This window comes from Bombus flavifrons, chromosome 9 (assembly GCF_040668555.2).
Source record: "Bombus flavifrons isolate JBK064 chromosome 9, iyBomFlav1_principal, whole genome shotgun sequence".
Taxonomy (NCBI): domain Eukaryota; kingdom Metazoa; phylum Arthropoda; class Insecta; order Hymenoptera; family Apidae; genus Bombus; species Bombus flavifrons.
In genome coordinates, this window is record NC_138450.1 from 4,902,998 (window position 1) to 4,920,003 (window position 17,006).

At 33.1% G+C, this 17,006-nt stretch overlaps 1 protein-coding gene across 2 annotated transcripts in view; it reads right to left on the reverse strand.

Moving 5' to 3' along the window:
• Window positions 1-3,135: 3,135 nt before the first annotated feature.
• The window catches only part of LOC138183289 (autophagy-related protein 16-1-like), a 195,511-nt gene continuing 181,640 nt past the window's right edge, over window positions 3,136-17,006 (reverse strand). For both annotated transcript variants that reach the window (XM_069119987.1, XM_069119988.1), the window contains exon 6: window positions 3,136-4,111. In XM_069119987.1, coding sequence (XP_068976088.1) covers window positions 4,015-4,111 — 97 coding nt within the window. In that variant the 3' untranslated portion in view covers window positions 3,136-4,014. The remainder of the gene's footprint in view (window positions 4,112-17,006) is intronic.

The following is a 17,006-nucleotide window of genomic DNA, read 5'->3' on the forward strand; positions in this document are numbered from 1 at the left end:
GAGATTAGAATCCTTCAGCATGATAATATTCGCAAAAATTAACAGATTTTATCATTTTTCACCACATATTATAGAACAGTTCACTTGTAACAAGGTAATTTATTTAATACAATAACATAGATAATTTATAAAATTTACATGGAAAATTCCATTCATTTTATTATCAAACTCGTTGCTGTAAGGGTATTCACTAATACTTGTTATACGTAACTTGTGGTTCATAAAATTTTGCTAATTTAATTAGTGATAGATTGTGCGTGAAAGCTCAGGAATCAAGCAAGATTCATATGAAAATTTAAACCGAAATTTTAATAATTTTAATGTAAAACCATTTATTTCATAATTTATCATCTAACGTGGAGAATACGGATTTAATTAAAAATGCAACACATTTTAAAAAATACAAGAAGAAAACGTTTAATATGTATAATATATTGCGAGCAGTGTATACATTGTTTCCGCAGAAGTTGGTGTAGGAGAAAATGTGAATAAGAATAACAGAATACATGTATGTCACTGTATTGCTTGTACGATAGGAAAAGAATTATGTAACAAGTTGGACGCAATTATAATAATTTGCTTCAAGAACGGACTTACTTGATAAATCAAACGTTACAAACGATATAACCACTTGATGCTCATCGGTTTATCTCTATAGAAAAATATTAGCGGAGCAAACCGTTTGATCGATATTATTCTATGAACTATACACTTTTGAGATCAATGAGGTGGTTAATCAAAGTAGCAAACGTAATCGATGCTATTATATAAAATTTCAACTAGGTAAACCGATGAAATTATGAACAGTCATATCGAAATTAATCATATGTTTGAGTAGAGTAGCAACTTACAGTTCGCAAAACTTAAACGCTAGAAAATAATATCATGATGTATTGGTTACCTGTATAATAAAGAAATACTAATTGTAATAATTCAATGCATACTATACCAAAATCTATATATAACATCTAACTTATCCGCAGAATCTATTATTTTCTTCACGGTGTTAATATAGACTTATACTAAACGATGATCAAAGGACTCTGAGAAAAGAAAAATATTTAAAAACAGGTGAAAATATTTTAAACTGGTGAAACATGAAATAAGGAGGAAAGAAATTTGTTATCGCGTTCGCGGTTTATTATATCAATGTCTCGTTTACTTGTGTATTCGAATTAACAAAAATACGTATCAAAAATATGAAAAGCTATACACGTTGGCATTTCGCGTTTTACTGGCAAACTTTCCTTACAATTTATGACTCATAAATTCTTATAGTTACGCTATAGAAGCCCTTAGAGGCTAAATTATACTTAGAGCCCTTCGATCTTGGCCCTGTATACTCCTAAAAAGCATTCACTTACAAATCTTACAGCTATTGTGCAATTTACGGTCGCGACCAGTTTCAAATTGTTGTGCACGAACTAAGGAGCAATGAGTAAACGCGTAAAATTGTGACACAGAAAGAGTGTTCGTAGTTGAAACGAAAACCATAAAAATACAATGTATGAGTCACTTCACGTGAAATTACATATCCGTTTATTCTTTTTCAATTTTTTTGTATTTTTCATTGATAGAGTTCAGACTATAATTTGTATAAAATTCTATAAGTCTAGATAAAGCTTTCACGCTTAAAATGCAGTTTAAAATAGAGCCTCTTACCAAACATTAAATTACCATTCCTATAATGTAGGAATAACATTATGATAAATATTTTTTATTGAACACAAGCTTTTGCTTCGTAGTACTATAGATTTAATTCAATATGTTCAGACTATATTTCTAACTTTTTTAATGAATTTTCTGCAAAATTAAATAAAAATCTATAAAATTAAGATTAAAACGTTAAAAATACATACAAGTAATAAAGTTTTGGATTAATTGAAAATTTCAGAAGAAAGAACTTTGCTCGAGGTGGGATAAGGTACCGTGCATATTTATTGTATTCATCTGGTTTCGAGATAGCTCGCTATTAAGTTCATGGTTTGAGAACAATTTTCAGATCGTTAAGGAAGAAACATGGAAAGCTTAAAAATCGTGTACTAAATGGGAATACCAGAGAAAATCCACATTGTTTAATCGAGCTGTTAACGAAAAAAGAATAAAAAAACAGATAAAAAAATTCATGGATCAATAAGAGATAATTCTGAATGACAAAAGTTTGTACTTAAAATTTTCAAATTGCAATACATAAGAAGCATTTTTTATTGATATCAGTCTATTTGCTTCATTTGATCTTTAAACCTAACACGTTACTTTAAGCTATGAAGTTGGAGCATTGAATAAACTATACAATTAAGTAGATTATTAACAAGTATTGTGAGTTTTTATATATTTTATGTGAAATGACTCATACAAATCAATAGATTCTTCACCATTATAATAAATCCGAAGATTGAAACAAACGTAATATTGTTCGATACATTATCATCGATCGAATAAAATTTGTATAATGCAATATACTCAGTATCAATATTAGAACTTTATTGTGCTTCTTCACTTAATGAGTACATCCTCTTGCATCCTACATCAGACTTACGATAAAAACGTTCGAAACTCGCTGACATTGGAGAACTTCGAGAAGACTCGATTTCACGGTTGCTTCGGCAATTAACAATCTTCTTCTGTGACTTCACTTACAATGAGACTTTTTTAATTTTCTCTACTTAAAAAGAGAGATAGAGAAGGAGGAAGAGTGAGAGTGTATTTCACGTGACCTGTGATTAGTCACGAAGGGAAGATCGACTACAGACGAATCAGAAATTAAGCTGAAGTAAGAATTAACCGAGTAACAGTTTTCGTAATGAAAATAGCCTAACTAAAATATTATATCGATGCATATGATATGTTTTCGTTTCGAAGCTCGAATATTTTCTAACTAACAATATCTATTAAATTTTGTTTTATCGTTGATTAAATCTGTCAGAAGCCAAACTAATCAACTCCATTTTTTAACAATTTCTCAATTACATTACATAAGTACACGATTAATGTTCAATTCTGAAGAAACAAACGGCGTTCTTATAACTTCACTTGTTGCAAGAAGATGGCATAAATAATACTAAATTTTACGATAAATTTAACAAGTAATGTTTGTAACATTTCTCTACTTCTCTACTAATGAGATTGACCTACGTGGAACCTTGATTTGATGGCTCAATTGGTGACCACGTCAAAGAAAAATATACTGGTCATAAACTACGTGTATTGAGCATTAGAAAGATTTATAACTAAAACACTGAAACTTTATTACTGTTACAGACATGTCGCTTATGTTTATTCAAGATAGAAAAAATTTGATCCCTGACAATCCTTCTAAATTTAAAACAATGAAATCAATTAATCACTGGGAAAGTGCATCAAGTCGCGTGAAACTTGCATTGATTAAATAACACGTTTTGAACAAGCAATACGCGACTAGAATTGCATTTGATAAAACGACATTTCGCATGCAGTAACCTAACAGAAATAGGAAAGAAACAACCGTGTTTTATCGTTTCTCGCAAACGTGATCCAACTTGAGCGATCGCGTCTGCCGGCACAGACGATTGAAACGCGAAAAATAGTCCTTTACAAGTAAAAGGAGTGTATCTAGCGAATCTTAAAGAGGATAACTACGATAATTTGTTCAATTTGTTGAAGAAAGGGCGACGGTCGTGGCGCGCGGGTATTACCCTAAAAAAGGAAATCTTTACAACCTTGGGGAGGGGGGGCAACAATCAGGGCAGTTTTATGTACAATAATCTCTACCGTGGCTGAAATTTGCTTCGTCGTCGGTAGCATCGCTTTGTACAATCTCGAAATGGTACTCTTTACAGCCTGCGCGCCCAAACCTACACCGTTGATTTTTAGTATCCTGCACACGCCGGATCGTGTCCTTTGTGATATTCCTCCTCTATGGCGCGTAAAGCTTGCATCTACATTTTTCAATTCCACAAACGTCCGTCTCGGCACAAAAGAACGCGCTGACCTTCGTACGTGAAACAATCGTCTATCCCGGGATTGTTTGTCCCGTTAAACATGGTCGCCCCAGACTGTCACCGTTTTTGCTTTGTCCACCGATGCGAGGTAGGCACCGTGCGGATGCCAAGAAACTGCTGTCACCACAGTTCTGAAAGACATAGTGTAACAGATTGATTAGATCAACGCAACTTTTTTGCAATTCGTCGTACATGACGGCTGCAATTTAGAGATTTCCGGATTTTACAATAGATTAAAGTCGGCGGAATTAGTAGCTTGTTTCTAAATTTAAAAACTTATATATATATATGTATATAGTCGGTGATAAAAATAAGTGGACATATAGTGGAATTAGATAATTATCAATGAAGTTTCGTTAAACGCATCTTGTTTATGCAAAAATATAAATATTAATTTCATTTACTTATTAAACGATCTCTATAAGGACATATGAGGAATAGACTTAAGTATATAATACTAGTAGTAGTATTATATAGTAGTATTATAAGTGTATCAAACTTCATTGGTACTTTTATTACTTGTTCATTTATTTTTATCTCCGACTGTACTTCACAATATTAACAGTAAGGTTATCAAAATAAAAGTGCTGGAAAGTTGACAACGAGGTAAGAAGAATCACAAAGATTACATGAAACAACATGCAATGTATTAACTGACTGCTCCGAGGTGAGCGTCATTTTGAGGTCAATTGTGGATCTCAGATTGCGTTTTCAGATCGTAATAGCCTGATCGAATCGCTGCGACCACCGGCTAACTGTTATAAAAGAACACCGGTTTCCCATGACTGGTATATATCAGTAAGCGAACTGCGCACACGTTTCTCACTCGTCTGGTGAATTCGCTGTCTCTGGAAGCAGGAAAGCACACGCAAATATGTCCGACGTGGTTGATTCGAGTTGGCCACGGCATCCTTTGCGGTGCCGGTCATACCGTTTTCTCTGTTTTCTCGTTTCTATTGTTTTTGCGCGGTAGCATGCGGTAAATATGTGCTAGAGGATTGTCGTGGCTCCGTTCGTTTCATCCGCCGCTGTGAATCGACATAATGCGGTGAAGGACACGGTCTTAATTAGGATGACTGAATATCATTGTCTTTCACCAGTCTTGTCTCGTCAAATGAGAGAAAATGGAGAAACAGGCCGCTCGGATACCACGATTTTCGCAGGTAGATCTTCGCCTAATATGGATTTTTATCTGTTTACTGGTGAACTAGTTTGAAAATGCTGCTAATGATTATCGATAAATTACACTGATGAACAAATTTCTATTGTATGTATCGGTTTATGTTGGATATTTTTTGAAAGAAACAAGAAATACTCTAACATTTTTAACTTAGAAGTTATCATTCAAGGAAATTGGAAAAAATTTTACCTAATTGCAAGTAATTGTAGCTTATTTAGTTTATACAACAATAAAATCAAGCATAATGCATTTGTTTTATTATTATATAAGGTTATATGATTTTATTTTCGTTATTTACATACGTATTTCAGCTTTTTTATTACCAGATTCGTTCGAATTTCGAATATGTCGTCGTTGAATTTAATTCCATGGAAATGTTTCGTACTGGGGAAGTAACTTAAATACGAGACTTTAGTTTGTCGTTACTGCAGCCAAGTGTTACGCATATACATAAATGTTAAAAACTAACTGTTTCCCTTTTTCCACAGATTTAAAGTAAATGCCATTTTTAAGTAGACCTAAGGCATGAAACTTGGATGTATTTCCTGCAACTTTTCTACTGTTAAATCCAATTTTTAAATGTGCCGTCTGCTACAACTCATCGCATTCTAAATTCATATGGAACATTATTAACTTGTTAGAATTACCAAAGATGCAATCTGCCCTGAACAATAATTCTTATTAGCTAACTTATACCAAGATTGTATTAGAATCTATTTTGTAATCCGTTCGATAACAATCTGTAGTGTTACATATATATTATACAATCATATTATATATATTATATAAATATATATTATAATATTTATAAACATATATTATACTGTTAGAAAGAGTTCACTTAAAACCTTACATTTTAGTTTTTGCGTTTTTTGATTCCTAAAACTCTATAAAATCCAAATCTCGAAATCAGCGAATGTCGATCATTTACCACAAAGAGAGCGTATTTTCTTTTGTCACATTTTTACGCTCCTACATATATCCTGCCAAAAACCTCTATCACATCATAAAACGAAAAAAGATATATCATTCCGTTGAATGAAAGAATAAACGTAACATTCACATCTCGAGAATACCGCCTATAAAGATATTATTACCGCAATACGATACGTTTCTCTTTGTTTCTCTTTTGTTAAAGAAAAACTTTTGTTCTTGGAACCGCTAAGTTACGGAAGCATTAAAGCGACAACAGACCACCCTATACGCGAAAATCAACGATGGCGTGCACCGCTTTCGCTAAAGATTTCATTTGAATGTGGAAATACACAGTGGCGCGTAATTTTCTGGTCCGAGCGGCTTTGCCCATGCAGCAAAAGGTCTATAAAACCTGAATTCCCGAGGGTGATTCACGGGGCTCCGTAGAATCGTAAAAGGGTGTTTCTATGCGAGGACAAACGTGCTGAAAATGACATACCTTTTGCGTCTCGAGTAAAACTTCGCCCGGAGATAGTGCGTCGAGAAATGGGTATAAAATGTCTGTATATTTGGAATACTATAAAGGTCAAGTACAAACGGAGAGAATGATGTGCTAAAGGCAAATTGGATTCGTAAAAGTATGATTAAAAAATTTATATGTCGATTGAGAAACTTTCTGGGAAATGTCTATGGTGGATATAGACGAACATTACAAGAGAAGAACGTGATAGATACATTTTTCTTAATTTTCTGACATTAATGTCACTGTATGATTAAACAAAAAAATTGTCGATATGACGTAATTCAAAGAAGAAATTAACCTGTAAGATTCACAGATACGTTAATTTATTGCCTCCAATATTACATAGTAGAAAAGCAATTATGTATCATAAATACCGAAAATATTCAAAGTAAATTCATATTTTTATAAATATACCTGATTGAAAGAAATGAAATCTAGAGAGAAAAGTAGTTTACTTACTAAATATTATAGAGAGTACTACACTTTGGATATTTTACATATTTTTGTAAATTATGTGTAGTCTATGCATTTTTCACTTTCAAATTTCCCATAAATGCATAAAAATTTGCAGTGTAGTCATGATCTTTTATTCTGAACAATGATTAAGTTGTCGTATACATATATAAACCTACGAAACTATAGACAAAGTAAAAATTTCGAGTTCAGTTGCTGACAACGTTCTGCATACTAAACCAGGTCACTTGCAATATGATGGATTGATGCTGCAACGTAGAAAAACTGACCAAGAGAAAAACATTCCGGTGTTATTTTTTGACATCCATATCATTTTTGCTTGTACCTATACGCTCTTATATTTCATTTATATTGTACGCAGCTGGCGGAAAGCAAATGATATTTATACATGTATATCAATTGAAGTACTTCGTGCTTTATAGTTAGAAGCTGTCATTTCTTAATCAACATTGATTTTGATTTTGGTGAAACTTTGATAAAGACTCTTCGACTAATATTGACATTGTAAAATAAATAAGTATTCTGATATTACAATCATCGTTTGATTAATTTATCGATAATCCACATAATTTTATTTTTCGTTTACAACATTGCGTAATTTTATAGTCATAACAAAGAAGTTTATTAATTTCTTAGTAGACTTTAGATACATGTTAAATGCATATGCGCACATCAATATACGCTTCTATTCTTAAACATAAATATGCAGAAAATGCAAAATACACAACACACATTTTTATAATCTTCCTAGTCGAAAACGAATTAAAATTTAGATTTCCCTTGTCTATTTGCATTCTATAAAAATATGCATTTGCATGAACATGCGCTTGGTTCTAAATAGAAGGACAAAACGAAAATGTAAAATACCATTTTTTTCACTTGAAACTTCATTTTTGAATAAATCGATATCGAAGTCACATCGAGTGTTGGCGTTTACGCGCGGACTCACTTATGCTTCGATCAGATATCGTTATAACCTACTTGTATTGGTGCTCGTAATCACATATCAAAGAATGAAAGATGAACAATAAAAGTTCTCTATTAATGCAAAAATCGTTGGGAATAACTCCCATTTCCCTACCAAAGTAATTGCGTCCTGCGTACTACGCTCGTACGATTGCTTCCAAAAGTATTCTGTATTTTCACATATTCCACGTATAATCATCTTCTTTCGAATTATACTCAGCAGTACGGTGACATCATACATGGAAAACGTTAATAATTTAATATTTAATTTAATATAATTTGCTACTTATTAAATTCAATCTGTATGAATTATGAAATTCCAGGTAATAAAACGAAGTTCTTACTAATTATTTATGGTATATGAATATTTCCTGTTGATACTGTAATCCACCTAATATTGGATAGCTTATGAAACGTGTACACATAAGCTAGAAATGTATAGTTGACGAAAATAGAAATTTACATTAAATAGAAAATAGAACAAGATAGACTTTGCATTTTATATTTCTAGGAACATATAAATCAATTGGTTCAAATGGGAACATTTAAAGTTCCAATGCTTTTGCTACAGGACTAGCGTACTTATTTTCTTTTCTAGTGTCTAATTAGGACATTAATTTCTATGTTATGGATAGCACAGTTAAATTTATGGAATCTTGTTTCCACATAAACTAGGATATTAAACATTCGCTCTTTGAATAAAAATGAAGTTTTATAACATTTCTTGCTTTTCCATCTTCTAATTAGTACATTAAGTATTACACTATTTCAAATTGTACATCAACACGTAGTACTTGCCGATCTATAGTGTCTATAGCGAGAACAAAAAATGATACTCTTTAGAACATGGTTCTGCTACATGCGGGTATACTTTACGCGAATTCATGTTCGTCCGAGAGCGAAATAAAGAAAGAAAAGTCGGTAATACACATGTATATATCGATAGCAAAAACAAGTAAATCCGGGCAAAAAATTGCGGATTAAGTAGAGGGCCAATAATTAAATAAGTAAAATCGCTAAAAACCGCTAGAAATGTTCAATAAGTTTCAATGTAAGATAGATAGGTGGCAAATAGTTGATCCTACAAACGAGAAAAAAGAAAAAAAGCAAATCGATTGTACATGGACGCTTGATCGATATGCCTATGAGTAAGTAAACTTTGTTTCTGACAAGAAGGCGGACTCATATGGGAGGAAACAACAATGTCGAAGAGAGAAAAAGTATTGGAGGAGAAACGTGCGTCGCGACGACCGCCCGTCGTGCACGGCGTCCGCCGTCGTCACCGCAGGCAGTGCTACCATCCACGACAACCAGCAACGACAACCAACCACGACAACAACGATATTTTTCGAAGTGTCTCGGTTCCCTATCCGAGATACCTTTGCGAAACCAGCTACCTACGTGGTGTGTATTGCGAGTGTGATAAAGGAGCCCTATCCATTTTTGCCGAAGGAGTGTGGAAATAAGCTTTCTCGAATGACGTTTCCAACCGTTACTTTGCCTCTATGGCTGCTCCCTTTGTTTCTCTTTTCCTTTCATTGCATTGCATTTCGTTCGGTCGCCTGTTTTTCCCCACCTACCTTCTATGGCGAGTGTACTAGTATTTAACCAAGAAAAAAATGGCTGGGAGAAACGCGAAAAAGATTGGTTAACTGAAGAGAAGAAAAGAGCCGAGTAATATCATCACAATTATTCAATCGATTCAGTTTAATTTCGCCAAGTGTTATTCTATAATTGCACCTGTTTTTTTAGGAAACTTCGCTAGTTATTTGCGTTAGGATAAGAGAAAAGGAAAGCAAGACATTAATTTATTCTTTTATAATCTTCTTCTTTCTCTAGTACTATTTCTGGGTTTTTCTTTTATAAATCTTTTGATGATTTACTCGTAACAATAATGAATAAAATTTGTCTAATGTACTTAGTTCTGTTCCGACAATAGCAAGAATTAATCTTATTTTGATAGTGAAGTATGCCTTATTTTTTAGTGATTGTTGAATAATTAAGAAAAAAACTCGATTTGTTATAGGTCAACATGTAAATGTCGATAGACGATGTTTTATAAAAACCAGTGGCAAATAATTATAGGAGAATGAGGAAGGGAAGTGGCAAGTGAAACGTATTCGCTAGGAGAGCAACCAAGGATTTCAGATTTCAGCTTGGGGCGATGGATTATGCGGAGCGCAAGGATTGTAAGAAAGAGGATATTGTTGCCGGGGGATCACTTAAGGAAAGAAAAGCATCGGAAGAGCAGCGTCGCCTATTTTGTAGCATAAGTGCGCCTCATTTATCCGGTGGAACGCGAAATAATTAACAAAATTGCAGAGAATATTGTGACTTAGAGCTTCAAGTAAAAAATTTTAATTTACGTAGTATAATATGAATTTATTATAAAAACAAGTAGTTGTTTCCAATGTGTATTACTATGTGTACTATTTAAAGAAGTACACAGATGACTACGTTTTGGTTGGAGAAAAGCAGTTTTTTTAGGATTTCTTTTACATTCGACCGTATTGTCAAACTTTTATTCAGAACATTCTTTCTCAGATCATCGCGAGTGTCTAAAAAATCATGGCTTATCATTACACAAAAGGACTAAATATGCTTACCACAGTTCACAGTATAAAAGTAATAATATGTAGTTAGACATTCCATACTGTAATTTGCATAAAAGAACTATATATTTATTATTATTCAGACACTAAAGACGTGTTACGATACCAAAGTGTAATACATAATCTAATGATCTGAAAACGCTGATAACATATTCATCTATTCACTAAAACTTGTATCATAAATTTGGTTCTTACACAAAAACATAAGTGTACAGGATACCGATAATATCCAGTTTCCCAACAGCTTTTTCATCGCAAATCTCTACAAATGTTATAAATTATAGTAATTAACGAGCGAAAGCATCTACCTCTTCACATTTCGGTATTTATAACTATTTTTAATTTTCATATTATAGGAACGATGAGTTATCACCAGTGGCTAACACCAAATTCATATGCAACCGCCAATTATTAAGTCGGCTGATTTACGCACAACGTGTCGAGACGTGTATTAAAATGAATGATTGAAAAATATGATTTATCGCGCGGAAAGATTATCGAAACATTGTTTTATAAGTATTAAAGGGAAAGCAGGTTGACAGGCAGGAGCTGGTCAATTTACTCTTTGGCAATGCGTCTTTTATCATACTTAGCAGCTCCTTTGTAATATGTCAGTGCAAAATGATGAGCACCACCTGTTGACACAGTCGACGTAGGCGATGCCTTAAGGCGATAAATTTGCAGCACCGGCAAAATGAGAATCTTAACGCACCTAACCGTAAGATATAATCTTTCATTGCGCAGCAACATGTTGACGCGTTCGCACAATGTATTTTAGATTTTTATGAAAACACTGCATCTTAATATTTTTCAGTGTATTATATCATTAATGGCGGAACTGATCCAATTTGAAAATTATTCGAGTATTAATAGAGTAACACTGATTATCAATGTGTTTTTCAACGAATAATAAAACTTTTAACATTCTAAGAAAAACCTTAGCATAAAGTGATTGGTTTTCAATATTACTACGTAAATTTCATTTCTTGTTTCCGCCTCTAAACTCAAAAAACGTGTATATTATTTATCGTAATTTAAAAAATAAATACGATGATTATATTAAATGGCTAGAAATAAATTTACCCTGAAATAGAGAATAATATTCGTAATAAGTATATATACCTATTTTATGTCATAAGATAAAGGACATCGCTTTATAGGCAGTAATTTATAAAAAGAAATCAATTTCACGATTCTGTTTATGCAAGTAATTCATCTACACTGGCACGTTGCCATTTAATCAGGGTGAAAATGTTTGTTACATTATATATGTATCACCGTCCATGTGTTTATATAAGCTAAATGAGCTACGGTTACGTAGGCGGATAAAAAAGCGCATAATTTGAAACATGATTTTCCTTGTACTAACAAATACATGAGGCGGAATTCGGATATTGTTGTACGGTATTAATGTTAGAAAAATTAGATATACACGTTTCATACGTTTCGGTATCCTATTTAGAAAAATAGAAAATTTTGTTACAATTTAGCTTTGAAGATGAATATAAAGATAACAATGAAATTAGAAATCTGTATTTAATTATTAACATATTGAAATATATATATAATATATATATATATAATATATATATATATATATATATATATATATATATATATATATATATAAATATAACGTATTGAAGTTCTCTTATGAATAACGTATTATTACTTAAAGTTAATTATTATCACTTTTTTCGTATTCATTCTGGTGTGAATTATCATTTAAATACTTTTTGCGATTTTATTTTTCGTCGCAAATATAAAAATACATATAATTATAATTAAATACGTATAATTGTATCGTATAATTATCGTATTTGGTAAAAGATAAGGTATAAGAAATAACTACAAATTTCGAGATTAACCAACAAAAATGTCTTTGCAAATCGTATCGTAGTAAACATTCGTGCTTAACTGAATGTGGAGCGCAAAGCGTTGCAGGGTTAACTACCTTTACGTCAGAATTAATTGATTCGGAAAGCTGTTGGATGCACGCCACAAATGAGTTTACAATGAATTTCAGCTTGATACGTTCTGTCATTTTAAGCAATTCAGTGATCAAAGATCTCGTATGATCGTAGCGGACACTTGCTTCAGTTTATCAATTAAAGAAATACCAAATTAGTTTATTTTTATGTACATATCCAAAAATCTTTTCCGTAATAGCTCCTATTATCATTATATATTTTTGCTGTAAAAGTAAAGAATCTTAATTTATCTCGTTTAACTCGCAACTTGTACTTTCTTATTTTAATGATATAAATTTCACGAATTTTATAGTGAATTTATAGACGGAAATCTTTAATATTCAATTTAAAGGTTGTATTTTGCGTTGTGCAAAAAATTTGTTCTCTGCACTTTACATATAACAAAATTATTTTATTCAGAAGCAATTATTTCGTGAAATAACTACTTTCAACATATTCTTCCACGTTTTCATCCACAACACGTAGATATATATCCTTCCATTAATACAAATTTACCAACGTCACGCCAAGAATAGTGATGTTATAGCATAACGAACTCTGCAATGTTTCATGCATTGAGCCATGAATCTCATTCTCGAGTGCTTCGTTTGATTTTCTTAAAACTTTCTTTTCTCTTTTCTATCAAATAATTCAAATTTTCCTTTGCTTTTTACTGTACACAATCTTTTTACAAGGAGAGATTGGCATGTCAACATACCCTTTGGTGAAAGTTAAGCGCTTCCTATTATTCAAATCGCTAATGACTGCTTTTCCTAATGACGTACAGCTATGCAAATTTGCTTCCTTTAATCTACGGGCTACTGATTTTAAGAACATGCTTAAATCAAGCCTTTCAATTACCTGGTGACGTGTAATGGTAGGTTTATGTCGACAGTTCCTTACAATTCGTTTATCATTTTTTTTGTCGTATATACGATTTAGAACTAATGAAATGTATTAAAGTAATGATTCTACTTGCTTCAAATTTTTTTTAAAACAAATTTTAATGTTTTATATTTTTCAGTACCATTTATATTATCAACCATTTTAAATCGCCAACTAATTTGTAGTACAAACTTTCGTCGTTTTTATTTGTTTAACGTAATTATGCATAATAATGGTCGAAAATATGTAACATTAAATTATCATCAACAGATAATGTTCATTCTATCTGTCAGATAGATTGAAAGTGTCAAATAAAGATTATTAAAAAAAACAATATAATCTATTCCCATTCAGCTATTTCGAATTACTACAATCGCTACAAAAATAATCTTCACAAGCATTTCACATTCACTTATTTTCCAATGAAACTTTCATCAATCATGTTCTACATTTCCTTCTGGCATTATCAAATTTTTAGAAGCTACATAAAAATACTATAAAATTCAATACGTTTAGTATTAACTAATTGGCATATAAATGCTACAATAAAAACAATAGTACGTAAATGTTTTTTTTATAATACTCACTGTACATAAGAACCAGCAAATGCGCCAAATGCGTACATATATCAATAAGAAGATAAAACAAGCGGGGCATCTGCATGATTCTATTATATGTCCGGCATGCAACGCAATCAAGGGAACGGTGTAGAAAATCGAGTAAATCTAGCGTCGTATTGAAGCAAAGAAACGAACAGGCCCGCGAACATCCGCGGAAGAGTTTGAATAGCGCGATGGCGATTACTTTCTCCGGTGTATTTAGCGGGCGAGTCACGGAAGTGAGTGATCGCGGGGAGCAATTCATAGACGCGTAGGAGTCGCGACAATTCTGCAAGGAATTCCGCCGGTTATCGAGACAATCGTGTATCTCTGCCATCAATCTACGTGGCCGCGAGCGACGCGTATCTGAATGCTTGCTCGGCCACGAACAGTGGCGCCTAATGGCGCGCTCATTGACGTACAGTTCCCGGTGACTCTACGGGCTGCAGGGTACGAGAATGACAATACGTACGATGATTAGATCGGCGTCGTTCTCACGGCAAATGACGCGAAACGTCGCCACAAACACTATCGTCGTAAAGAAGCAACGCCTGTGACACATCATTGCGCTCGTAAGCAGCTTTCACAGGCTCCTCTTTTGTACCTTCGTTGCATACGCGAATGCGTACACGGCTCGGATAAACCTGTATGTGAAAGGCGGCTCATTATTATTACAGATATGTAGATTTATCGAATTATAAAATCGCTAGGTTTTTCGAGATACGACCGATAAGCGCGAACAGGATGTTCCTGTTTGGTGTCAAAGCGCCTTATCGACCAGATATATTGATAATCAACATCTTTTCCAGTATTCAGGATTCGCGGAAGCATTTCTGAGAGTGTTTCTCAGAAATTATTTCACCCGCAGGTTTATTATTATGTGTGGCTGCTAGTAGTAGTATAGGAATCTGATGAAATCAGAGAGTAGAAATACAGTGGATTATAAATGGTGTACTAGGAAGTATCTTTATGATTTAGATGTTTGCGGTTTTTCTAGTAAATGATGTGAAAATATTTTAAAAGAACGTTATATGCACATTTTACCGGTTATTCTCTATTTTGTTATTTAATTGGATATAATGTAATACACTTGTCTGCATAATGTACTGTATGATGTAATCTAATCTATTTGTCGTTCTGCATTTATATACAATTTTTAATCAATTACAAGATTTCTTCTTTATATTCTGGAATTCAGATGCGTGAAGATAGTCCTTCGTATACTTACAAGAAACTTTCATATTGTGGTTCGACGCAGTAGGTATTTCAATTAAACCACTATACAATTTAAAATATACGCAATAATTCCACAATATACAAATGAAATCAAACATGGAAGCGTCGAATAACACAATTAAAACAAGCATATAAAAGAGATTTCAATATTCAATGAAAATTTAAAGATTTATAATGAAAAGGTTAAAACTGTCCTACTTATAAACGAAATAATATACAAATGTTGCGATTAAATCTGTAATAAACTTAGCTATACACAGTACCTTTAGCAATGTATCTATCTATGTGTTTAAGCGCTTTAGGTAGCGCTGTAACAGGAAAATCTGGAAGCACGAGGCAAACGTATACACGTTGCCATAAACGATCAAACGAAACGATCGTGACAATGAATTCCGCTGTAACACAAATTCTCTTACTTAACCCATGTTCGCGTTACGGTTACGAGTTCATATTTGATTCGAATTCACGCTTGGTCCCCCGAACGTTTTCTCGAGTGTATTGAACATACAGTTTTAGTAAACGGCAGCGAAATTCCACGCGGTTCTCCGTTAAAGTTTCGCACCGCTTGTGCGAAATTCTGCTTCACTTTCACCACCTATGTAAGGCTTCCTGGGTACATCAGCAGTGGTTGGGTGCAACGTTGAATCCCGTGAATACTTATACTCAAGATCGATGTGCTGCATCCTCGCACGGTGCTCCATTATTCCTACGTTAGAGTTAGTTCACCAGCGGTGGCGAGCAAACTTCCTGCTTTTTTTACCGTGCCCCTTTTTAATTCTTAACGTACGATACACGCTAAAAGGTCTATTTCCGTTCGGCAACCATCTATCTCCTTTTTCTAGTTTTATGCAAAGAGAGGAGAAGAAAAAAGAAATCAAAGCTGCAAATGGAACGGCTTGATAGAAGGAATGAGAGAAATTGAAGCAAATAAATTGCATAGGTACATTGAAGAACATTCCAGAAACGAAATTACTCTGTAATATAAAACTCCATTTGTTGGAACAAGATTGTGATTAATGTCCGATTAACTGAATTTCTGCTTTGAATTCACGTACCTGAACGTGGCTCCTATTACGTGAACGAAAAATGATAGACAATGACATAACTACAATACGTGAACTTCTATCATATGAACTCCAATCATATAAGCCGTTTGACTCTCGAAAATTTTAGAATAAAATCAATGAACTTAGATTATAACATTTATGATTACACAGTTTTTAATATATGAAAGTAGTAACGTACTTTATATACGTCTGACGTGCATTTAAAATAATTACAGAATGCTTGGAATTGATGACAGAACGATCTAGACTTTTTCTAAAACTCCTATCTAGATCAATATTTCTTAGGAACAAAAAATTAAGAATGAGGGGAATTCAATCATTAGACGAGCTCATAGAGTTAACAGGAAGCGGAGATAAATCTATCGGTTAATAAAACTTCCTACTTGATTATTAAGTGCAACGACGTGCATCGGAAGGAGAGATTTATGCTAATCTGATAGGAATATAATATGAGGATATTGCATCGAATATGATAGAAATTAACTTGCCGTGATAGAGATAAGCATGTAACAGTAGCCTTTTAACAGCTTTTTGTTTCGAAAAGCCCAAAATTAAGGTAAATTATAACGTGAAAAAGTGCCCCTTGGCGTTACTTCGGA